Here is a 26323-nt window from a genome sequence, read left to right as displayed (position 1 = left end):
CTCTTTCTTATTTAGACTAAAAATTCGACATGAAAGCATCCATCCCTTGATTTATTGCCATGTAAACATTGCACAAAATGTTCTTATTTTGTAACCCATTTTACTCCTTGTTCAGCCCCTCCATTTCCAGGTTTTAATACATTTCATTTCCAATGCACAGTGCTGTATATCAATGATCACAGTTTCTCTCTTCCACCATTTTTTCTCTCCTGATGGAGTGACTCAGGTTGGAGTATAGCATGCACTCCAAACTACAGCTAATCAATAGATTAAAAATAGAGACATCACCAAACAAGTTGAAGACTCAGGAATAACCATACGCCATGGAGCAGCGAGGGACTTGTCAAATGTTGTAGGCTCTCCCAGCATTCCATGTCTAATATACCAGCAAGATTCAAAATCATTTGGCTGTTATATTTAGTCATCAAATTAAAACAAAATAATATTTTGTTTGAACACAGCGCCGAGGACCCGGGTTCAATCCCAGCCCTGGGTCACTGTCCGTGTGGAGTCTGTGCCTTCTCTCCCCTGGCCGTCCGGGATCGCTACCTCCCCTCCCCCATCCAGAGCCACGGAATACCCTGGAGCAGCACTCTGGGGAAGGGACCGATGTTTCGGCACTGCTTTCACCTGCACCAACCACTATCGCAGAAAGTATCACCTCTGATCAGGCTCCTGGGTCACCCTCTGGGGAATGCCCCACACACGCTGCAGCACATCAGGTGGAGGCAGGAACTCCCGAGGGAGCGAACAGGCGGAGGGCTGCCTGATGCCAGGGAACAGCTGCCATCCAGGCAGATGTTGCGTTTCAGGAAAAGATGATTCAGTCACTCGTGCAGATGGAGAAGCAGAGCTAGAATTTACAGAGGGGGCGGGGGGGGCGGTTTGGAACTTTCCACCACCTCAGCGGCAGCTGGTTGAGTCCATCCACATTCAGGCGAAGGAGATGGTGCCGGAACTGCGTGGCACCCAGGTCAACACTGAAAGGGTGGTGTCCCCGGTGGCGGGACTGGGGGCAAGATGTTAGAGCCATGTTCAGGACATCCAAGACTTGGGGCACACTGTGCTGTCCACGGCTGGGGTACTGGACATGGGAGCCCAGTCACAGACGGACATGTCCCGGGCCCACATAGACATGGCTGCAGTGCTCCAGAGCTTGGCCCAGTCCCAAAGAGTCATGGCTGAGGGCATCGAGAGCACTGGCCGGGCGCTGGCTGACCGTCGCCAATCACAGAGCGACATATCACAGGTACAGAGAGACACGACCGAGGCAATGAAGGACCTGCCTCACTCGCTGAGGGACATGTCTCACTCGCTGAGGTACACGTCTCACTCGCTGAGGGACGTGTCTCACTCGCTGAGGGACGTGTCTCACTCGCTGAGGGACGTGTCTCACTCGCTGAGGGACAGGTCTCACTCGCTGAGGGACGTGTCTCACTCGCTGAGGGACGTGTCTCACTCGCTGAGGGACGTGTCTCACTCGCTGAGGGACGTGCCTCACTCGCTGAGGGACGAGTCTCACTCGCTGAGGGACACGTCTCACTCGCTGAGGGACGTGCCTCACTCGCTGAGGGACGTGTCTCACTCGCTGAGGGACGTGTCTCACTCGCTGAGGGACGTGTCTCACTCGCTGAGGGACGTGCCTCACTCGCTGAGGGACGTGCCTCACTCGCTGAGGGACGTGCTTCACTCGCTGAGGGACGTGTCTCACTCGCTGAGGGACACGTCTCACTCGCTGAGGGACGTGTCTCAGTCGCTGAGGGACGAGTCTCACTCGCTGAGGGACGTGTCTCACTCGCTGAGGGACGTGTCTCACTCGCTGAGGGACGTGTCTCACTCGCTGAGGGACGTGTCTCACTCGCTGAGGGACGTGTCTCACTCGCTGAGGGACATGTCTCACTCGCTGAGGGACGAGTCTCACTCGCTGAGGGACTTGTCTCACTCGCTGAGGGACACGTCTCACTCGCTGAGGGACGTGTCTCACTCGCTGAGGGACACGGCTCACTCGCTGAGGGACGTGTCTCACTCGCTGAGGGACGTGCCTCACTCGCTGAGGGACACGCCTCACTCGCTGAGGGACGTGTCTCACTCGCTGAGGGACGTGCCTCACTCGCTGAGGGACGTGCCTCACTCGCTGAGGGACGTGTCTCACTCGCTGAGGGACGTGTCTCACTCGCTGAGGGACGTGTCTCACTCGCTGAGGGACATGTCTCACTCGCTGAGGGACGTGTCTCACTCGCTGAGGGACGTGTCTCACTCGCTGAGGGACGTGTCTCACTCGCTGAGGGACGTGTCTCACTCGCTGAGGGACAGGTCTCACTCGCTGAGGGACGTGTCTCACTCGCTGAGGGACGTGTCTCACTCGCTGAGGGACGTGTCTCACTCGCTGAGGGACGTGCCTCACTCGCTGAGGGACGTGTCTCACTCGCTGAGGGACACGTCTCACTCGCTGAGGGACGTGTCTCACTCGCTGAGGGACGTGCCTCACTCGCTGAGGGACGTGTCTCACTCGCTGAGGGACGTGTCTCACTCGCTGAGGGACGTGTCTCACTCGCTGAGGGACAGGTCTCACTCGCTGAGGGACGTGTCTCACTCGCTGAGGGACACGTCTCACTCGCTGAGGGACGAGTCTCACTCGCTGAGGGACGTGCCTCACTCGCTGAGGGACGTGTCTCACTCGCTGAGGGACGTGTCTCACTCGCTGAGGGACGTGCCTCACTCGCTGAGGGACGTGTCTCACTCGCTGAGGGACGTGCCTCACTCGCTGAGGGACGTGTCTCACTCGCTGAGGGACACGTCTCACTCGCTGAGGGACGTGCCTCACTCGCTGAGGGACGTGCCTCACTCGCTGAGGGACACGTCTCACTCGCTGAGGGACGTGTCTCACTCGCTGAGGGACGTGTCTCACTCGCTGAGGGACACGCCTCACTCGCTGAGGGACGTGCCTCACTCGCTGAGGGACGTGTCTCAGTCGCTGAGGGACGAGTCTCACTCGCTGAGGGACACGTCTCACTCGCTGAGGGACACGTCTCACTCGCTGAGGGACGTGCCTCACTCGCTGAGGGACGTGTCTCACTCGCTGAGGGACGTGTCTCACTCGCTGAGGGACGTGCCTCACTCGCTGAGGGACGTGTCTCACTCGCTGAGGGACGTGCCTCACTCGCTGAGGGACGTGTCTCACTCGCTGAGGGACACGTCTCACTCGCTGAGGGACACGTCTCACTCGCTGAGGGACGTGCCTCACTCGCTGAGGGACGTGTCTCACTCGCTGAGGGACGTGTCTCACTCGCTGAGGGACGAGTCTCACTCGCTGAGGGACGTGTCTCACTCGCTGAGGGACACGTCTCACTCGCTGAGGGACGTGTCTCACTCGCTGAGGGACGTGCCTCACTCGCTGAGGGACGTGTCTCACTCGCTGAGGGACGTGCCTCACTCGCTGAGGGACGAGTCTCACTCGCTGAGGGACACGTCTCACTCGCTGAGGGACGTGTCTCACTCGCTGAGGGACGTGCCTCACTCGCTGAGGGACGTGCCTCACTCGCTGAGGGACGAGTCTCACTCGCTGAGGGACGTGCCTCACTCGCTGAGGGACGTGTCTCACTCGCTGAGGGACGTGTCTCACTCGCTGAGGGACGTGCCTCACTCGCTGAGGGACGTGTCTCACTCGCTGAGGGACGTGCTTCACTCGCTGAGGGACGTGTCTCACTCGCTGAGGGACACGTCTCACTCGCTGAGGGACGTGCCTCACTCGCTGAGGGACGTGCCTCACTCGCTGAGGGACGTGCCTGACTCGCTGAGGGACACGTCTCACTCGCTGAGGGACGAGTCTCACTCGCTGAGGGACACGCCTCACTCGCTGAGGGACACGCCTCACTCGCTGAGGGACGTGCCTCACTCGCTGAGGGACGTGTCTCAGTCGCTGAGGGACGTGTCTCACTCGCTGAGGGACGTGTCTCACTCGCTGAGGGACGTGTCTCACTCGCTGAGGGACGTGCCTCACTCGCTGAGGGACGTGCCTCACTCGCTGAGGGACGTGTCTCAGTCGCTGAGGGACGTGTCTCAGTCGCTGAGGGACGTGCCTCACTCGCTGAGGGACGTGTCTCACTCGCTGAGGGACGTGTCTCACTCGCTGAGGGACGTGTCTCACTCGCTGAGGGACGTGTCTCACTCGCTGAGGGACGTGTCTCACTCGCTGAGGGACGTGTCTCACTCGCTGAGGGACGTGTCTCACTCGCTGAGGGACGTGTCTCACTCGCTGAGGGACGTGTCTCACTCGCTGAGGGACGTGTCTCACTCGCTGAGGGACAGTTCTCACTCGCTGAGGGACGAGTCTCACTCGCTGAGGGACGTGTCTCACTCGCTGAGGGACGTGTCTCACTCGCTGAGGGACGTGCCTCACTCGCTGAGGGACACGTCTCACTCGCTGAGGGACGTGCCTCACTCGCTGAGGGACACGTCTCACTCGCTGAGGGACGTGCCTCACTCGCTGAGGGACGTGCCTCACTCGCTGAGGGACGTGCCTCACTCGCTGAGGGACGTGCCTCACTCGCTGAGGGACGTGCCTCACTCGCTGAGGGACGTGCCTCACTCGCTGAGGGACGTGTCTCAGTCGCTGAGGGACGTGTCTCACTCGCTGAGGGACGTGTCTCAGTCGCTGAGGGACGAGTCTCACTCGCTGAGGGACACGTCTCACTCGCTGAGGGACACGTCTCACTCGCTGAGGGACGTGTCTCACTCGCTGAGGGACGTGTCTCACTCGCTGAGGGACGAGTCTCACTCGCTGAGGGACATGTCTCACTCGCTGAGGGACACGTCTCACTCGCTGAGGGACTTGTCTCACTCGCTGAGGGACACGTCTCACTCGCTGAGGGACGTGTCTCACTCGCTGAGGGACGTGCCTCACTCGCTGAGGGACATGTCTCACTCGCTGAGGGACGAGTCTCACTCGCTGAGGGACGTGTCTCACTCGCTGAGGGACACGTCTCACTCGCTGAGGGACGTGTCTCACTCGCTGAGGGACACGGCTCACTCGCTGAGGGACGTGTCTCACTCGCTGAGGGACGTGCCTCACTCGCTGAGGGACACGCCTCACTCGCTGAGGGACGTGTCTCACTCGCTGAGGGACGTGTCTCACTCGCTGAGGGACGTGACTCACTCGCTGAGGGACGTGTCTCACTCGCTGAGGGACGTGCCTCACTCGCTGAGGGACGAGTCTCACTCGCTGAGGGACACGTCTCACTCGCTGAGGGACACGTCTCACTCGCTGAGGGACACGTCTCACTCGCTGAGGGACACGCCTCACTCGCTGAGGGACGTGTCTCACTCGCTGAGGGACGTGCCTCACTCGCTGAGGGACGTGTCTCACTCGCTGAGGGACGTGCCTCACTCGCTGAGGGACGAGTCTCACTCGCTGAGGGACACGTCTCACTCGCTGAGGGACGTGTCTCACTCGCTGAGGGACGTGCCTCACTCGCTGAGGGACGTGCCTCACTCGCTGAGGGACGAGTCTCACTCGCTGAGGGACGTGCCTCACTCGCTGAGGGACGTGTCTCACTCGCTGAGGGACGTGGCTCACTCGCTGAGGGACGTGCCTCACTCGCTGAGGGACGTGTCTCACTCGCTGAGGGACGTGCTTCACTCGCTGAGGGACGTGTCTCACTCGCTGAGGGACACGTCTCACTCGCTGAGGGACGTGCCTCACTCGCTGAGGGACGTGCCTCACTCGCTGAGGGACGTGCCTCACTCGCTGAGGGACACGTCTCACTCGCTGAGGGACGAGTCTCACTCGCTGAGGGACACGCCTCACTCGCTGAGGGACACGCCTCACTCGCTGAGGGACGTGCCTCACTCGCTGAGGGACGTGTCTCAGTCGCTGAGGGACGTGTCTCACTCGCTGAGGGACGTGTCTCAGTCGCTGAGGGACGAGTCTCACTCGCTGAGGGACACGTCTCACTCGCTGAGGGACACGTCTCACTCGCTGAGGGACGTGTCTCACTCGCTGAGGGACGTGTCTCACTCGCTGAGGGACGTGTCTCACTCGCTGAGGGACGTGTCTCACTCGCTGAGGGACATGTCTCACTCGCTGAGGGACGAGTCTCACTCGCTGAGGGACTTGTCTCACTCGCTGAGGGACACGTCTCACTCGCTGAGGGACGTGTCTCACTCGCTGAGGGACACGGCTCACTCGCTGAGGGACGTGTCTCACTCGCTGAGGGACGTGCCTCACTCGCTGAGGGACACGCCTCACTCGCTGAGGACGTGTCTCACTCGCTGAGGGACGAGTCTCACTCGCTGAGGGACGTGCCTCACTCGCTGAGGGACGTGTCTCACTCGCTGAGGGACGTGTCTCACTCGCTGAGGGACGTGCCTCACTCGCTGAGGGACGTGTCTCACTCGCTGAGGGACGTGCTTCACTCGCTGAGGGACGTGTCTCACTCGCTGAGGGACACGTCTCACTCGCTGAGGGACGTGCCTCACTCGCTGAGGGACGTGCCTCACTCGCTGAGGGACGTGCCTGACTCGCTGAGGGACACGTCTCACTCGCTGAGGGACGAGTCTCACTCGCTGAGGGACACGCCTCACTCGCTGAGGGACACGCCTCACTCGCTGAGGGACGTGCCTCACTCGCTGAGGGACGTGTCTCAGTCGCTGAGGGACGTGTCTCACTCGCTGAGGGACGTGTCTCACTCGCTGAGGGACGTGTCTCACTCGCTGAGGGACGTGCCTCACTCGCTGAGGGACGTGCCTCACTCGCTGAGGGACGTGTCTCAGTCGCTGAGGGACGTGTCTCAGTCGCTGAGGGACGTGCCTCACTCGCTGAGGGACGTGTCTCACTCGCTGAGGGACGTGTCTCACTCGCTGAGGGACGTGTCTCACTCGCTGAGGGACGTGTCTCACTCGCTGAGGGACGTGTCTCACTCGCTGAGGGACGTGTCTCACTCGCTGAGGGACGTGTCTCACTCGCTGAGGGACGTGTCTCACTCGCTGAGGGACAGGTCTCACTCGCTGAGGGACGAGTCTCACTCGCTGAGGGACGTGTCTCACTCGCTGAGGGACGTGTCTCACTCGCTGAGGGACGTGCCTCACTCGCTGAGGGACACGTCTCACTCGCTGAGGGACGTGCCTCACTCGCTGAGGGACACGTCTCACTCGCTGAGGGACGTGCCTCACTCGCTGAGGGACGTGCCTCACTCGCTGAGGGACGTGCCTCACTCGCTGAGGGACGTGCCTCACTCGCTGAGGGACGTGCCTCACTCGCTGAGGGACGTGTCTCAGTCGCTGAGGGACGTGTCTCACTCGCTGAGGGACGTGTCTCAGTCGCTGAGGGACGAGTCTCACTCGCTGAGGGACACGTCTCACTCGCTGAGGGACACGTCTCACTCGCTGAGGGACGTGTCTCACTCGCTGAGGGACGTGTCTCACTCGCTGAGGGACGAGTCTCACTCGCTGAGGGACATGTCTCACTCGCTGAGGGACACGTCTCACTCGCTGAGGGACTTGTCTCACTCGCTGAGGGACACGTCTCACTCGCTGAGGGACGTGTCTCACTCGCTGAGGGACGTGCCTCACTCGCTGAGGGACATGTCTCACTCGCTGAGGGACGAGTCTCACTCGCTGAGGGACGTGTCTCACTCGCTGAGGGACACGTCTCACTCGCTGAGGGACGTGTCTCACTCGCTGAGGGACACGGCTCACTCGCTGAGGGACGTGTCTCACTCGCTGAGGGACGTGCCTCACTCGCTGAGGGACACGCCTCACTCGCTGAGGGACGTGTCTCACTCGCTGAGGGACGTGTCTCACTCGCTGAGGGACGTGACTCACTCGCTGAGGGACGTGTCTCACTCGCTGAGGGACGTGCCTCACTCGCTGAGGGACGAGTCTCACTCGCTGAGGGACACGTCTCACTCGCTGAGGGACACGTCTCACTCGCTGAGGGACACGTCTCACTCGCTGAGGGACACGCCTCACTCGCTGAGGGACGTGTCTCACTCGCTGAGGGACGTGCCTCACTCGCTGAGGGACACGCCTCACTCGCTGAGGGACGTGTCTCACTCGCTGAGGGACGTGTCTCACTCGCTGAGGGACGTGACTCACTCGCTGAGGGACGTGTCTCACTCGCTGAGGGACGTGTCTCAGTCGCTGAGGGACGTGTCTCACTCGCTGAGGGCCACGTCTCACTCGCTGAGGGACGTGTCTCACTCGCTGAGGGACGTGTCTCACTCGCTGAGGGACGTGTCTCACTCGCTGAGGGACATGTCTCACTCGCTGAGGGACATGTCTCACTCGCTGAGGGACGAGTCTCACTCGCTGAGGGACTTGTCTCACTCGCTGAGGGACACGTCTCACTCGCTGAGGGACGTGTCTCACTCGCTGAGGGACACGGCTCACTCGCTGAGGGACGTGTCTCACTCGCTGAGGGACGTGCCTCACTCGCTGAGGGACACGCCTCACTCGCTGAGGGACGTGTCTCACTCGCTGAGGGACGTGCCTCACTCGCTGAGGGACGTGCCTCACTCGCTGAGGGACGTGCCTCACTCGCTGAGGGACGTGTCTCACTCGCTGAGGGACGTGCCTCACTCGCTGAGGGACGTGTCTCACTCGCTGAGGGACGTGTCTCACTCGCTGAGGGACGTGTCTCACTCGCTGAGGGACGTGTCTCACTCGCTGAGGGACGTGTCTCACTCGCTGAGGGACGTGTCTCACTCGCTGAGGGACAGGTCTCACTCGCTGAGGGACGAGTCTCACTCGCTGAGGGACGTGTCTCACTCGCTGAGGGACGTGTCTCACTCGCTGAGGGACGTGCCTCACTCGCTGAGGGACACGTCTCACTCGCTGAGGGACGTGCCTCACTCGCTGAGGGACACGTCTCACTCGCTGAGGGACGTGCCTCACTCGCTGAGGGACGTGCCTCACTCGCTGAGGGACGTGCCTCACTCGCTGAGGGACGTGCCTCACTCGCTGAGGGACGTGCCTCACTCGCTGAGGGACGTGTCTCAGTCGCTGAGGGACGTGTCTCACTCGCTGAGGGACGTGTCTCAGTCGCTGAGGGACGAGTCTCACTCGCTGAGGGACACGTCTCACTCGCTGAGGGACACGTCTCACTCGCTGAGGGACGTGCCTCACTCGCTGAGGGACACGTCTCACTCGCTGAGGGACGTGCCTCACTCGCTGAGGGACGTGCCTCACTCGCTGAGGGACGTGCCTCACTCGCTGAGGGACGTGCCTCACTCGCTGAGGGACGTGCCTCACTCGCTGAGGGACGTGCCTCACTCGCTGAGGGACGTGTCTCAGTCGCTGAGGGACGTGTCTCACTCGCTGAGGGACGTGTCTCAGTCGCTGAGGGACGAGTCTCACTCGCTGAGGGACACGTCTCACTCGCTGAGGGACACGTCTCACTCGCTGAGGGACGTGTCTCACTCGCTGAGGGACGTGTCTCACTCGCTGAGGGACGAGTCTCACTCGCTGAGGGACATGTCTCACTCGCTGAGGGACACGTCTCACTCGCTGAGGGACTTGTCTCACTCGCTGAGGGACACGTCTCACTCGCTGAGGGACGTGTCTCACTCGCTGAGGGACGTGCCTCACTCGCTGAGGGACATGTCTCACTCGCTGAGGGACGAGTCTCACTCGCTGAGGGACGTGTCTCACTCGCTGAGGGACACGTCTCACTCGCTGAGGGACGTGTCTCACTCGCTGAGGGACACGGCTCACTCGCTGAGGGACGTGTCTCACTCGCTGAGGGACGTGCCTCACTCGCTGAGGGACACGCCTCACTCGCTGAGGGACGTGTCTCACTCGCTGAGGGACGTGTCTCACTCGCTGAGGGACGTGACTCACTCGCTGAGGGACGTGTCTCACTCGCTGAGGGACGTGCCTCACTCGCTGAGGGACGAGTCTCACTCGCTGAGGGACACGTCTCACTCGCTGAGGGACACGTCTCACTCGCTGAGGGACACGTCTCACTCGCTGAGGGACACGCCTCACTCGCTGAGGGACGTGTCTCACTCGCTGAGGGACGTGCCTCACTCGCTGAGGGACACGCCTCACTCGCTGAGGGACGTGTCTCACTCGCTGAGGGACGTGTCTCACTCGCTGAGGGACGTGACTCACTCGCTGAGGGACGTGTCTCACTCGCTGAGGGACGTGCCTCACTCGCTGAGGGACGAGTCTCACTCGCTGAGGGACGTGCCTCACTCGCTGAGGGACGTGTCTCACTCGCTGAGGGACACGTCTCACTCGCTGAGGGACACGCCTCACTCGCTGAGGGACGCGTCTCACTCGCTGAGGGACGTGCCTCACTCGCTGAGGGACGTGTCTCACTCGCTGAGGGACGTGCCTCACTCGCTGAGGGACGTGCCTCACTCGCTGAGGGACGTGCCTCACTCGCTGAGGGACGTGTCTCACTCGCTGAGGGACGTGCCTCACTCGCTGAGGGACGTGCCTCACTCGCTGAGGGACGAGTCTCACTCGCTGAGGGACGTGCCTCACTCGCTGAGGGACGTGTCTCACTCGCTGAGGGACGTGTCTCACTCGCTGAGGGACGTGCCTCACTCGCTGAGGGACGTGTCTCACTCGCTGAGGGACGTGCCTCACTCGCTGAGGGACGTGCCTCACTCGCTGAGGGACGTGTCTCACTCGCTGAGGGACGTGCTTCACTCGCTGAGGGACGTGTCTCACTCGCTGAGGGACACGTCTCACTCGCTGAGGGACGTGCCTCACTCGCTGAGGGACGTGCCTCACTCGCTGAGGGACGTGCCTGACTCGCTGAGGGACACGTCTCACTCGCTGAGGGACGAGTCTCACTCGCTGAGGGACACGCCTCACTCGCTGAGGGACACGCCTCACTCGCTGAGGGACGTGCCTCACTCGCTGAGGGACGTGTCTCAGTCGCTGAGGGACGTGTCTCACTCGCTGAGGGCCACGTCTCACTCGCTGAGGGACGTGTCTCACTCGCTGAGGGACGTGTCTCACTCGCTGAGGGACGTGTCTCACTCGCTGAGGGACATGTCTCACTCGCTGAGGGACATGTCTCACTCGCTGAGGGACGAGTCTCACTCGCTGAGGGACTTGTCTCACTCGCTGAGGGACACGTCTCACTCGCTGAGGGACGTGTCTCACTCGCTGAGGGACACGGCTCACTCGCTGAGGGACGTGTCTCACTCGCTGAGGGACGTGCCTCACTCGCTGAGGGACACGCCTCACTCGCTGAGGGACGTGTCTCACTCGCTGAGGGACGTGCCTCACTCGCTGAGGGACGTGCCTCACTCGCTGAGGGACGTGCCTCACTCGCTGAGGGACGTGTCTCACTCGCTGAGGGACGTGCCTCACTCGCTGAGGGACGTGTCTCACTCGCTGAGGGACGTGTCTCACTCGCTGAGGGACGTGTCTCACTCGCTGAGGGACGTGTCTCACTCGCTGAGGGACGTGTCTCACTCGCTGAGGGACGTGTCTCACTCGCTGAGGGACAGGTCTCACTCGCTGAGGGACGAGTCTCACTCGCTGAGGGACGTGTCTCACTCGCTGAGGGACGTGTCTCACTCGCTGAGGGACGTGCCTCACTCGCTGAGGGACACGTCTCACTCGCTGAGGGACGTGCCTCACTCGCTGAGGGACACGTCTCACTCGCTGAGGGACGTGCCTCACTCGCTGAGGGACGTGCCTCACTCGCTGAGGGACGTGCCTCACTCGCTGAGGGACGTGCCTCACTCGCTGAGGGACGTGCCTCACTCGCTGAGGGACGTGTCTCAGTCGCTGAGGGACGTGTCTCACTCGCTGAGGGACGTGTCTCAGTCGCTGAGGGACGAGTCTCACTCGCTGAGGGACACGTCTCACTCGCTGAGGGACACGTCTCACTCGCTGAGGGACGTGTCTCACTCGCTGAGGGACGTGTCTCACTCGCTGAGGGACGTGTCTCACTCGCTGAGGGACATGTCTCACTCGCTGAGGGACATGTCTCACTCGCTGAGGGACGAGTCTCACTCGCTGAGGGACTCGTCTCACTCGCTGAGGGACACGTCTCACTCGCTGAGGGACGTGTCTCACTCGCTGAGGGACACGGCTCACTCGCTGAGGGACGTGTCTCACTCGCTGAGGGACGTGCCTCACTCGCTGAGGGACACGCCTCACTCGCTGAGGGACGTGTCTCACTCGCTGAGGGACGTGCCTCACTCGCTGAGGGACGTGCCTCACTCGCTGAGGGACGTGCCTCACTCGCTGAGGGACGTGCCTCACTCGCTGAGGGACGTGCCTCACTCGCTGAGGGACGTGTCTCAGTCGCTGAGGGACGTGTCTCACTCGCTGAGGGACGTGTCTCAGTCGCTGAGGGACGAGTCTCACTCGCTGAGGGACACGTCTCACTCGCTGAGGGACACGTCTCACTCGCTGAGGGACGTGCCTCACTCGCTGAGGGACACGTCTCACTCGCTGAGGGACGTGCCTCACTCGCTGAGGGACGTGCCTCACTCGCTGAGGGACGTGCCTCACTCGCTGAGGGACGTGCCTCACTCGCTGAGGGACGTGCCTCACTCGCTGAGGGACGTGCCTCACTCGCTGAGGGACGTGTCTCAGTCGCTGAGGGACGTGTCTCACTCGCTGAGGGACGTGTCTCAGTCGCTGAGGGACGAGTCTCACTCGCTGAGGGACACGTCTCACTCGCTGAGGGACACGTCTCACTCGCTGAGGGACGTGTCTCACTCGCTGAGGGACGTGTCTCACTCGCTGAGGGACGAGTCTCACTCGCTGAGGGACATGTCTCACTCGCTGAGGGACACGTCTCACTCGCTGAGGGACTTGTCTCACTCGCTGAGGGACACGTCTCACTCGCTGAGGGACGTGTCTCACTCGCTGAGGGACGTGCCTCACTCGCTGAGGGACATGTCTCACTCGCTGAGGGACGAGTCTCACTCGCTGAGGGACGTGTCTCACTCGCTGAGGGACACGTCTCACTCGCTGAGGGACGTGTCTCACTCGCTGAGGGACACGGCTCACTCGCTGAGGGACGTGTCTCACTCGCTGAGGGACGTGCCTCACTCGCTGAGGGACACGCCTCACTCGCTGAGGGACGTGTCTCACTCGCTGAGGGACGTGTCTCACTCGCTGAGGGACGTGACTCACTCGCTGAGGGACGTGTCTCACTCGCTGAGGGACGTGCCTCACTCGCTGAGGGACGAGTCTCACTCGCTGAGGGACACGTCTCACTCGCTGAGGGACACGTCTCACTCGCTGAGGGACACGTCTCACTCGCTGAGGGACACGCCTCACTCGCTGAGGGACGTGTCTCACTCGCTGAGGGACGTGCCTCACTCGCTGAGGGACACGCCTCACTCGCTGAGGGACGTGTCTCACTCGCTGAGGGACGTGTCTCACTCGCTGAGGGACGTGACTCACTCGCTGAGGGACGTGTCTCACTCGCTGAGGGACGTGCCTCACTCGCTGAGGGACGAGTCTCACTCGCTGAGGGACGTGCCTCACTCGCTGAGGGACGTGTCTCACTCGCTGAGGGACACGTCTCACTCGCTGAGGGACACGCCTCACTCGCTGAGGGACGCGTCTCACTCGCTGAGGGACGTGCCTCACTCGCTGAGGGACGTGTCTCACTCGCTGAGGGACGTGCCTCACTCGCTGAGGGACGAGTCTCACTCGCTGAGGGACGTGCCTCACTCGCTGAGGGACGTGTCTCACTCGCTGAGGGACGTGCCTCACTCGCTGAGGGACGTGCCTCACTCGCTGAGGGACGAGTCTCACTCGCTGAGGGACGTGCCTCACTCGCTGAGGGACGTGTCTCACTCGCTGAGGGACGTGTCTCACTCGCTGAGGGACGTGCCTCACTCGCTGAGGGACGTGTCTCACTCGCTGAGGGACGTGCCTCACTCGCTGAGGGACGTGCCTCACTCGCTGAGGGACGTGTCTCACTCGCTGAGGGACGTGCTTCACTCGCTGAGGGACGTGTCTCACTCGCTGAGGGACACGTCTCACTCGCTGAGGGACGTGCCTCACTCGCTGAGGGACGTGCCTCACTCGCTGAGGGACGTGCCTGACTCGCTGAGGGACACGTCTCACTCGCTGAGGGACGAGTCTCACTCGCTGAGGGACACGCCTCACTCGCTGAGGGACACGCCTCACTCGCTGAGGGACGTGCCTCACTCGCTGAGGGACGTGTCTCAGTCGCTGAGGGACGTGTCTCACTCGCTGAGGGCCACGTCTCACTCGCTGAGGGACGTGTCTCACTCGCTGAGGGACGTGTCTCACTCGCTGAGGGACGTGTCTCACTCGCTGAGGGACATGTCTCACTCGCTGAGGGACATGTCTCACTCGCTGAGGGACGAGTCTCACTCGCTGAGGGACTTGTCTCACTCGCTGAGGGACACGTCTCACTCGCTGAGGGACGTGTCTCACTCGCTGAGGGACACGGCTCACTCGCTGAGGGACGTGTCTCACTCGCTGAGGGACGTGCCTCACTCGCTGAGGGACACGCCTCACTCGCTGAGGGACGTGTCTCACTCGCTGAGGGACGTGCCTCACTCGCTGAGGGACGTGCCTCACTCGCTGAGGGACGTGCCTCACTCGCTGAGGGACGTGTCTCACTCGCTGAGGGACGTGCCTCACTCGCTGAGGGACGTGTCTCACTCGCTGAGGGACGTGTCTCACTCGCTGAGGGACGTGTCTCACTCGCTGAGGGACGTGTCTCACTCGCTGAGGGACGTGTCTCACTCGCTGAGGGACGTGTCTCACTCGCTGAGGGACAGGTCTCACTCGCTGAGGGACGAGTCTCACTCGCTGAGGGACGTGTCTCACTCGCTGAGGGACGTGTCTCACTCGCTGAGGGACGTGCCTCACTCGCTGAGGGACACGTCTCACTCGCTGAGGGACGTGCCTCACTCGCTGAGGGACACGTCTCACTCGCTGAGGGACGTGCCTCACTCGCTGAGGGACGTGCCTCACTCGCTGAGGGACGTGCCTCACTCGCTGAGGGACGTGCCTCACTCGCTGAGGGACGTGCCTCACTCGCTGAGGGACGTGTCTCAGTCGCTGAGGGACGTGTCTCACTCGCTGAGGGACGTGTCTCAGTCGCTGAGGGACGAGTCTCACTCGCTGAGGGACACGTCTCACTCGCTGAGGGACACGTCTCACTCGCTGAGGGACGTGTCTCACTCGCTGAGGGACGTGTCTCACTCGCTGAGGGACGTGTCTCACTCGCTGAGGGACATGTCTCACTCGCTGAGGGACATGTCTCACTCGCTGAGGGACGAGTCTCACTCGCTGAGGGACTCGTCTCACTCGCTGAGGGACACGTCTCACTCGCTGAGGGACGTGTCTCACTCGCTGAGGGACACGGCTCACTCGCTGAGGGACGTGTCTCACTCGCTGAGGGACGTGCCTCACTCGCTGAGGGACACGCCTCACTCGCTGAGGGACGTGTCTCACTCGCTGAGGGACGTGCCTCACTCGCTGAGGGACGTGCCTCACTCGCTGAGGGACGTGCCTCACTCGCTGAGGGACGTGTCTCACTCGCTGAGGGACGTGTCTCACTCGCTGAGGGACGTGTCTCACTCGCTGAGGGACGTGTCTCACTCGCTGAGGGACGTGTCTCACTCGCTGAGGGACAGGTCTCACTCGCTGAGGGACGAGTCTCACTCGCTGAGGGACGTGTCTCACTCGCTGAGGGACGTGTCTCACTCGCTGAGGGACGTGCCTCACTCGCTGAGGGACGTGTCTCACTCGCTGAGGGACACGTCTCACTCGCTGAGGGACGTGCCTCACTCGCTGAGGGACGTGTCTCACTCGCTGAGGGACACGTCTCACTCGCTGAGGGACGTGCCTCACTCGCTGAGGGACACGTCTCACTCGCTGAGGGACGTGCCTCACTCGCTGAGGGACGTGCCTCACTCGCTGAGGGACGTGCCTCACTCGCTGAGGGACGTGCCTCACTCGCTGAGGGACGTGTCTCACTCGCTGAGGGACGTGTCTCAGTCGCTGAGGGACGTGTCTCACTCGCTGAGGGACGTGTCTCACTCGCTGAGGGACGTGTCTCACTCGCTGAGGGACATGTCTCACTCGCTGAGGGACGTGTCTCACTCGCTGAGGGACGTGTCTCACTCGCTGAGGGACATGTCTCACTCGCTGAGGGACGTGTCTCACTCGCTGAGGGACGTGTCTCACTCGCTGAGGGACAGGTCTCACTCGCTGAGGGACGAGTCTCACTCGCTGAGGGACGTGTCTCACTCGCTGAGGGACGTGTCTCACTCGCTGAGGGACGTGCCTCACTCGCTGAGGGACGTGTCTCACTCGCTGAGGGACGTGCCTCACTCGCTGGAGTAGCCCGGGGGCCAGTGAGCACCCCGAGGGAGCAGGAAGTGATGGGGCCCATGCCGGTGCATCCTGCAGGGAAGGTGCTGGAACACCCAGCCTTTAGAACCCCACCCCACCTGACACTGGCACATCTCATCCACAGTGCGCAGAGCAGGGTGGCACATCGTCACCTTTGACACCCGAATGTCAGCCAGGCCCACCCAGGCCCAGGCCCCCCAGAAGACGGCCGGCAAGCGCATTGCAGAGCAGAGGACAAGACAAGTAGCAGGCCGCCTCCACTTCCGATGTGCTGTCTGGGAAAAACAGAAGGAGAGGGAGGCCATGTAAGATATGGAAGATAGATGAAACCTAAGTTACCGCGGGTGTAGTAGATAGAAGATAGTTATGGGTGAGGGCACACCATTGTATATAGTCACCATGAAACACTTTTGCACCACCAGACCCATCTGCCTCTAACCTGTCTGACGGGTGTGAAGGATGGATTGGGCTAGGTATTGGGCATCTGCCAAGTAGGAAGCGAGGGGCGGGTGGTGAAGGTTGAGGCGCGGGCACCCATAAGGCATGAACATCCCACGTGCTGGCATCCTCACCGAGATGGGGATTCTCCGTCAGCGGGATTCTCCGTCAACGGGATTCTCTGTGAGTGGGATTCTCTGTCAGTGGGATTCTCTGTGAGTGGGATTCTCCGTCAGCGGGATTCTCCGTCAGCGGGATTCTCTGTCAGCGGGATTCTCCGTCAGTGGGATTCTCTGTCAGTGGGATTCTCTGTCAGTGGGATTCTCCGTCAGCAGGATTCTCTGTGAGTGGGATTCTCCGTCAGTGGGATTCTCTGTCAGTGGGATTCTCTGTCAGTGGGATTCTCTGTCAGTGGGATTCTCTGTGAGTGGGATTCTCCGTCAGCGGGATTCTCCGTCAGCGGGATTCTCTGTCAGCGGGATTCTCCGTCAGCGGGATTCTCCGTCAGCGGGATTCTCTGTGAGTGGGATTCTCTGTCAGTGGGATTCTCTGTGAGTGGGATTCTCCGTCAGCGGGATTCTCCGTCAGTGGGATTCTCCGTCAACGGGAATCTCCGTCAGCGGGATTCTCCGTCAGCAGGATTCTCTGTGAGTGGGATTCTCTGTCAGTGGGATTCTCTGTGAGTGGGATTCTCCGTCAGCGGGATTCTCCGTCAGCGGGATTCTCTGTCAGCGGGATTCTCTGTCAGCGGGATTCTCTGTCAGCGGGATTCTCCGTCAGCGGGATTCTCCGTCAGCGGGATTCTCCGTCAGCGGGATTCTCTGTCAGTGGGATTCTCTGTGAGTGGGATTCTCCGTCAGCAGGATTCTCTGTGAGTGGGATTCTCCGTCAGCGGGATTCTCCGTCAGCGGGATTCTCTGTCAGCGGGATTCTCCGTCAGCGGGATTCTCCGTCAGCAGGATTCTCTGTCAGCGGGATTCTCTGTCAGCGGGATTCTCCGTCAGCGGGATTCTCCGTCAGCGGGATTCTCTGTCAGCGGGATTCTCCGTCAGCGGGATTCTCTGTCAGCGGGATTCTCCGTCAGCGGGATTCTCCGTCAGCAGGATTCTCTGTCAGCGGGATTCTCCGTCAGCAGGATTCTCTGTGAGTGGGATTCTCCATCAGCGGGATTCTCTGTGAGTGGGATTCTCCATCAGCGGGATTCTCTGTGAGTGGGATTCTCCGTCAGCGGGATTCTCTGTGAGTGGGATTCTCCGTCAGCGGGATTCTCTGTCAGCGGGATTCTCCATCGGCGGGATTCTCCGTCAGCGGGATTCTCTGTCAGCGGGATTCTCCGTCAGCAGGATTCTCTGTGAGTGGGATTCTCTGTCAGCGAGATTCTCCATCAGTGGGATTCTCCGTCAGCGGGATTCTCTGTGAGTGGGATTCTCCGTCAGCGGGATTCTCTGTGAGTGGGATTCTCCATCAGTGGGATTCTCCGTCAGCGGGATTCTCCGTCAGCGGGATTCTCTGTGAGTGGGATTCTCCGTCAGCGGGAGTCTCTGTGAGTGGGATTCTCCATCAGTGGGATTCTCCGTCAGTGGTATTCTCTGTGAGTGGGATTCTCTGTCAGCAGGATTCTCCGTCAGTGGGATTCTCTGTGAGTGGGATTCTCCGTCAGCGGGATTCTCTGTCAGCGGGATTCTCTGTGAGTGGGATTCTCCATCAGTGGGATTCTCTGTCAGCGGGATTCTCTGTCAGTGGGATTCTCTGTCAGCGGGATTCTCCATCAGCAGGATTCTCTGTCAGCGGGATTCTCCATCAGCAGGATTCTCTGTCAGCAGGATTCTCTGTCAGCAGGATTCTCTGTCAGCAGGATTCTCTGTCAGCGGGATTCTGTGAGTGGGATTCTCTGTGAGTGGGATCCTCCGTTTCGCCGGCAGCGGGATTCTCCGTCAGCGGGATTCTGTGAGTGGGATTCTCTGTGAGCGGGATCCTCCGCTTCGCCGGCAGCGCACTCACGCCTGCGGATTTCCTGACTGCTTGCGGGTGGCCACAATGGGAAACCCCATTGGTCGGCTGCCGGGTCGGAGGGTTCTGCTGCCGGCAGGAAAACAGGTGCAGCGGGACAGAGAATCCCGCCCATTATATTCACAAGAACCAATTTTACTGAATGATCCTTTGGTGGATGGTGACAGCAGGTCAGTCACCATCTCTGGAGAGGCCAGACTAGAGCTCAACCACTGGAGCTGTTTTTGCTCGTCTCTTAAGTGTGGGCTCCCAATCTGAGGCCCTGTCTGCCTCGGTAAAGGTTTCTAGCAGCCGGAATGCATTGAGCAGATGTCGAAACATGGCTCCCCCCTATTCTGCTGGTCCCAGCTTCCTCCAGACCCGTCAGCACTAGACTGGGAAAATTCACTTTGAATGTTAACAAAAATATAAATAAATGTTCCCAGTGACAGGAAGCAGCCTTCCTACTAACAACAGGGATACAGCTACAGCTCCTTCCTGAATCACTGATTTGAAAAGGGGTTTACAGATCAAGGACTGTATTGTAGTGGTGAAGGTACTGACTGGATTGAGTCCCAGAGGTCCCAAGTTAAAATCCCACCATGGCAAGTTCTGAAAACAATCATTTGCAGGTTACAAAAGTGACCACAAAAACTGAACGGAATGTCTGGTGAATCTTCTATTCCTTGCCTGTTGTGGTCTGTGCATCCTCCCAATCCCACACCTCGTGGTGCTCAAAACAGCTCGCATTTATGTAGCATCTTTATTCTTTAATGTAGAATCACTTTATAACTGAGCCTTGTGAACAATCCCCTAGGTATGGACAATAATGGCTTGCCATTGACATTCACATGGCTGGTATGGTGCTGTCCCGCAGAAAGCAGCGAGGTGCAGTTACACTGTTTTACCCACATACCCTGCTTACAGTTGGAAATGCCTTTTGCACAATACAGGTAAATGTGTATATTTCTTTACAAATATCTACACCTACTCAGTAAGCATGGCGATAAAGAACTTCCAATGAAAAACACCGCACACACCTTTATAGTATCCTCGTGTATTTATATTCCCCTGTAGGAGAGCTCTTTTCTCTCCCTGAAGATGCTGCCAGACTGTTGCTCTTTTGGCACCAATAATGTTGCCAAATTAACTAGATATGGCAGTTATTAATGATGATATTGCTTTTCAGAGTCTCCAGGTATCAAATGATACCACCACAAGGCTTTACCGGATATCGATCAAAGACCAAACAACCAGTTAGTCAGTTCAAGTTCAAAGATAGTTTATTTATAACCAAGGATTACTTCGACATGCAACATAAAACACAACAAGTTAAACTACACATAACAACTACAATAACCTACACTTAACTTCAGGGCAACCGGCTCTTTGCAGATGAACAAGGCCTTTGTTTGGATCTTGCGTGGCTGGGTAGAAGTGGCTTCATTTCAGCTGGGCTCATCCATCTGGTTGGTCTTGAACGTCTTCTGGTCGTAATGCTACACTTGGGTCGGGGCCAAGAGGGACCGAGCGCCGGGGCCAAGAGAGACTGAACACATGGCAGTGTCTGTCTTTATCCCTCCGGGGTTTTGCACTCTTTTGGGCTGTACTTAGCTTTGGACCCAATAATTCGGCAGGCTTCAAATGCTGCCTTCGATTTTGGCCAATAAAGGGGCGGGTGCCTTGATGGCGGGGCGTGTCCTGAGCGGTCATTGACCTTGGCTTTTTGGGCACCCTGAGTAAAGGGAGTGGCGCCGATGAGTCTGTTTCTGTATCTGTTACCTGAGTGCAGGTCTTTGGTTCTGGGGATGAGTCTGTTTCTGTATCTGTTACCTGAGTGCAGGTCTTTGGTTCTGGGGAAATGGGCCATTAGAATGCAAAGTAGCTGGGGTTTCGATAGCGTCTAGTTATCTGAGTTGCCAATATACATAAGCTCTGAGCGTCTGAGTCCTGGGTTGACCATATTTCCCATGGTCCTTTGCAGGTGGCCATATTTCCCGGGATCCTTTGTAAGTGGCCATCCCAGATGACTACAAGACCTGCTGAGATTTTCCAGCATCTTCTTTTTGGTTTCAGATTCCAGCATCCGCAGTAATTTGCTTTTATATTTTCCCCTCATCATTTTACCAACAAACACTCAAAAAAGTTAAAGTTCACATGCACACACTATGAGAATAAATATTGAGATCATAACCAATGTAGTGGTGGTTACTCATTTGCTATTTACACATCAGAAAAACAATTAGCCACTTCTGATTTCCCAGTTCACCGCATACGGCCAGTGAGCAACGTATCAGACAACTTTGCTCTCGAACAATGAGTGAAAAGGATTAAGATATTGACTGGTGCTGTGTCATGTTATCGAAAGAAGTAGGAGTATTTAAAATAATGAAGCACTATCTCAACAGCGTTGAAAATGAAATGAGTGGCAGTGCACGCACGAACAAACAGCATAGTATTTAAATATCTATAACCAAAAGAGAAAATGCTGGAAAATCTCAGCAGGTCTGGCAGCATCTGTAGGGAGAGAAAAGAGCTAACGTTTCGAGTCCAGATGACCTTTTGTCAAAGCTCTCTATCTATAATTGCGCACAAGTGACGAAAAATTAATTTGACACTGAAAAGTCAATACCAACAACACTCTCTGCAGTCACAATTTGCACAGATAAAGGAAGAAAGAAGGAGAGAATATAAACCCAAGTCTTTCTTTCCATATATCAGTCAGCGGGAGACACATTGAATTAGAGACAGGAGTTTAACCCAGTTTGAAATTCCCAGAATATGTCCCATTAGTGTGAGTCAGGTCTCATTGACACTCTACTGGTTGGATTAAATAAGATCTGTCTGTCACAGCAACCTTAAAGACTGTAATAAAATGTGTATTTCAGAGATTTATAAAAACAATCACCCTTCACAGAGTTAACCAGTTGCGGATTACCGATAAAATCTGGCTGTCCATTGATGTAAGGTAAAATAAATAATTTATGTAAAGCCAGTCCAAATATTTGATTGATGCATAAAGAAAATTGGAGACAGTCAAATGCTTACAAATGGCAAAACAACCAACAATCCATGGCGCTTATCTGAAGCGGGTCCTTTCCACAATATATAGCTTTTTAATTTTGTGGCTGCTTATCTTTCACTGTAATAATAATTCACTAAATCTGTCCTTGCAAACAAAAGTGCGCTATCTTTTATGTAGTTTGCTTTGTGTAAACCCATTATTCCTCGGACACAATGTGACTTCTAATGGAATAGATAAGAGCTTGTGTGTTTACACTATAAACATTTACTGTCTACTACTGTGACTTTCAGAGTGAAATACATGACCACATAAAACAATAGCTCTCATTATGGTTTAGCAGCTGATAAACACTGCTCTTCGTCCATGTCAAGTTTACCTGAGACGGTGGCTGCCTGCTGTGTGCTGTCTGCAGTTAAAGACAGCCGACCTCCTTTGCTCAGCCTGTCACACAGGAGCGTAATATGTTTCTTTAATCTGCAGGTATCTTTCGGCATACTGAGTTGGCTTGTTGAGCTTAATGTCTGGTCCCTGGAGCTTTTTGACAGACAGGTCCTTAGTAAATGAGCAACTGCTGCATCCACGCACTCCTCCCATCCCTGCCAGAGTCAAGAGATGGAATCTATTTAAAATAATGATTGATAATATTGGAAATTAATAGGCAAGGATAACAACTTAAAATCTGACTTCTTCAAACTAGAGGAGCCTTTTATTTTAGTTTCTTATCTTTAGCAGAAGCATTGGACTCCAAGTGCAGCTCCCGTGACAGCGATCCACTGCAAGCCGCATCATTAGGCGACCTTTTAAGGTGATCAAAAAAAAATCCTCCTGGCAAGGAATTGGGACATTCATTTCCACATATTAAAAACAGTTTAGCACAAGAAAATCTGCTGCAAATTTCTAAACTGCTAGTAGCGACTAGCCGAAAGATGTCAGGTGAAATATTTATTACCACTGCAACGACTTGCTGAGGACTGTGAAATTAAACATTAGGGAAGTTACATTGAACTTCAGGCTAGGAGAGCGTTTTTCCAATCCACTCACTCAACCATTTGAAATGAATGGATTGTGAACTTGTATTTATAGTCGTGTGTTTATTTTGCTATGTGTTTTGTGAGTCTGATGATGTAGCTGAAGTGTAACAGCGCAAGAGGTTACATTTTTACTTTCTCTTCAATAAAGGTTGTGCTGTCAGCTGTCTGGGTACTGGAATTTACTCCTTTATCCTTTCTCTTTATCTCTAAAATGCTCCTTAAAACGCACTTCTTTTGGTCACCTGTCCAAGTGTTATGCAGATTACTTGGTGTCAATTTATTTTCTCATGACCTTTCTGTCAAGCCCTTGAGATGTTTTACCATATTAAAAGCTCTATCTATAGATGCAAGTTGTTTAAAGAGTCATCTCTCTGCTCAGCTTTTCATGGTGAATAGTTGCATTTATAAAGCACCTTTCAAAGCCATAGGATGTTTTACAGCTAATTAAGTAATTTGGAAGTTGTAATGTAGGAAACATGGCAGCCAATTTGTGTACAGTAAGATCTCACAAACAGCAATGTGATAATGACCATATATTGATTGAGCGACAAATATTGGCCATGAAATCAGGGAGAACTCGCTGCTCCTCTTTGAAGTGCTGCCTTTTACAAGCTCCAAAATAGGCGGGGTTCGGTTTATCAACTTATCCAAAGTTGGCACCGCCAGCACTCCCTCCCTCGATTTGTGCTCAAGTCCTGGAGTGAGTTTCACTCCCAGCTCGTTCTGACTCAAACGTGAGTCAGCGACCAGCCAATGTATTGTTGACCGTGTGAGTGAGTGGTCTACACTTTGGCAGTCCAGTAAACCGCTCAGCAAAACTCTTCGATGGATGCATAGGTGAAGCTCTGCCTCAGTTGCAACCATTTCCATGCTTTAATTCACTATGACCACGTACTCCCCATATGCACTATTCCTAAATGGTGCCAATCTCAAGAAAACATTAATTTACATCAATGTAGCACCACAAGGCTTCAATGTACTTGAGAGTGAATAAATCACTTTGCTTCTTGAAGTGCAGGCACCATCATTATGTCAGTAAATCAACAGCTTTCTTCTGAGCACGAGCTCCACAGGCAGCAATGAGATGAATGATCAGTTAGATTTGGTGCTGTTGATTTAAGAAGGAATAATGGCAATGGAGGTAAGCCTTGCGATAACACTCTCCACTGCGTCAGAGAGTTGTGGGTTCAATCCCCGCTGTAGAATTTGAGCACATAATTCACGAGGCTACATGATTGACGTATTGCCATCTTTTACTGATGACATTAAACCAAGGCCTCTTCCCTCTCTGATTACCAAAGAAAAATTCCCATGGCGCCATTCAAAGAAAGGCAAGTGAATTCTCCAAGCCAGTCTTCATCCCACAACCAACATCACTAAAACTGATTAACTGGGAAGTCTTTCATGGAACCTTGTTTTATGCAAAGTAGTCACTACTTTAACCAATATTTTCAACAGTAATGACACTTCAGAAGTATTTAATTGTCTGTGATCTAACATTTCAGGTGAAGGTCAGTAGCTCCAACTATGTGACACAGTGGTTAGCACTGCACCAGAGACTCGGGTTCAATTCCCGCCTCAGGTGACTGTCTGTGTGGAGATTTCACTTTCTCCCCGTGTCCATATGGGTTTCCTCCGGGTGCTCCGGTTTCCTCCCACAGTCCAAAGATGTGCAGGTTAGGTGGGGTTATAGGGATAGGGCGAGGGGGTACGCCTAGGTAGGGTGATCTTTCAGAGAGTTGGTGCACACTAGATGAGCCGAATGGCCTCCTTCTGCACTGTGGGGATTCTATGACTATTCAGTGCTCCCTCACTACTGCAGGACGAGGCTTCTCAGTGGCAGAGTGACCCCCTGCGGCGATGGAGGGTTTGAGACACGCGTCTTTCGGTTTAAGAGCCACGAGGTTTTGCTGCAGCTTTATAAAACCCTCGTTAGACCACACTTGGAATATTGTGTCTCATTATAGGAAGGATGCGGATGCTCTGGAGAGGGTACAGAGGAGATTTACCAGGATGCTGCCTGGACTGGAGGACATGTCTTATGGAGAAAGGTTGAGGGAGCTAGGGCTTTTCTCACTGGAGCCAAGAAGGCAGAGAGGTGACTTGATAGAGGTGTACAAGGTGATGGGAGGCATGGATAGAGTGGATAGCCAGAGACTTTTCCCCAGGGTGGAAATGGCTGTCACGAGGGGCATAATTTTAAGGTGATTGGAGGAAGGTATAGGGGAGATGTCAGAGGTTCTTTACACAGAGAGTGGTGGGTGTGTGGAATCACTGCCAGCGGAGGGGGTGGAGTCAGAGTCATTCGGGACATTTAAGCGACTCTTAGACAGGCACATGGACAGCAGTAAATTGAAGGGGTGTAGGTTAGGTTGATCTTAGATTAGGATAAATGGTCGGCACAACATCGTGGGCTGAAGGGCCTGTACTGCGCTGTACTGTTCCATGTTCTATAACCCCCGTTCACATCGGCAGGGCCAGAGGATCCTGCAGCCGGCCAATGGCGGGTCACCTCTGCATAGCACACCACATGGGGAGGTGGAAATTCCTGCCCGAGAACTCTTGGCAACTGAGTGACTGGCAGTTCAAGCAGAACCCAGGGACAGACCAGATTATTGCAGCACGAAGAGCTGTGCTGGACAGTGTGAGGTGGATGAGTTGACAGCCAAGATACAGTTATCAGTTCAATGTCCTTGTGTATCTGTTAGCGTATATCAGTTCACCTTCATGCAGTCAGGTTCAATACCCTCTCACTGTTCTTGATTATATCACAGCACAAGCTGCTATCTCCCCTCGACAAAAAATTTAACAAGATTAACAAATGGAATGTAGAATTAATTGTAAATTTTTGCAACTTTTTTGTTGCTTCAAAAGTATGACCAGGCTTTTCTTTTTGTTGGCCTATTTGAAATTGAATTTAATATTGTACAACACAAAAATATATCGCTTAACACTGAATAAGAGAAGCCAATCAATTATTTGTCCACATCTTCAAAAATTTAGAAGAAAATGTGTTTATCATGATTTTGTGAATACAATGATTACTGCGTACATAAAACCCAGGTGCTCTCACTTTAGAATAAGAATAATTTTTATTAGTATCACAAGTAGGCTTACATTAACACTGCAATGAAGTTACTGTGAAAATCCCCTAGTCTCCAAATTCCGGCGCTTGTTCGGGTACAGGGAGAATTCAGAATGTCCAGTTCACCTAACAGCACGTCTTTCGGGACTTGTGGGAGGAAACCGGAGCACCCGGAGGAAACCCACGCAGACACGGGGAGAACGTGCAGACTCCGCACAGACATTGACCCAAGCCGGAATCGAACCTGGGACTCTGGCGCTGTGAAGCAACAGTGCTAACCATGTGCTACCCCAACCAAACATTTTCTAGTCTTTAACATCTGCTATATACCAAGAACTTTGGATTGAAATTTGCCCATGAAGCAACAGCATACAACCACATATAGTGGTTGTCCGAATTTCCTCTCCAATAACTTAGCAAAGATTTTAA

At 56.3% G+C, this 26323-nt stretch overlaps 1 protein-coding gene across 2 annotated transcripts in view; it reads right to left on the bottom strand.

The window, feature by feature from the left end:
- Positions 1 to 26323, bottom strand: part of bbs9 (Bardet-Biedl syndrome 9) — a 597963-nt gene that overhangs the window by 270067 nt on the left and 301573 nt on the right. For both annotated transcript variants that reach the window (XM_072466853.1, XM_072466854.1), the window contains one exon: positions 22155 to 22374. In XM_072466853.1, the coding sequence (XP_072322954.1) occupies positions 22155 to 22374 (220 nt within the window). The remainder of the gene's footprint in view (positions 1 to 22154; positions 22375 to 26323) is intronic.

This window comes from Scyliorhinus torazame, chromosome 11 (assembly GCF_047496885.1).
Source record: "Scyliorhinus torazame isolate Kashiwa2021f chromosome 11, sScyTor2.1, whole genome shotgun sequence".
NCBI lineage: Eukaryota > Metazoa > Chordata > Chondrichthyes > Carcharhiniformes > Scyliorhinidae > Scyliorhinus > Scyliorhinus torazame.
This window is presented reverse-complemented; position numbering and strand designations above follow the sequence as displayed.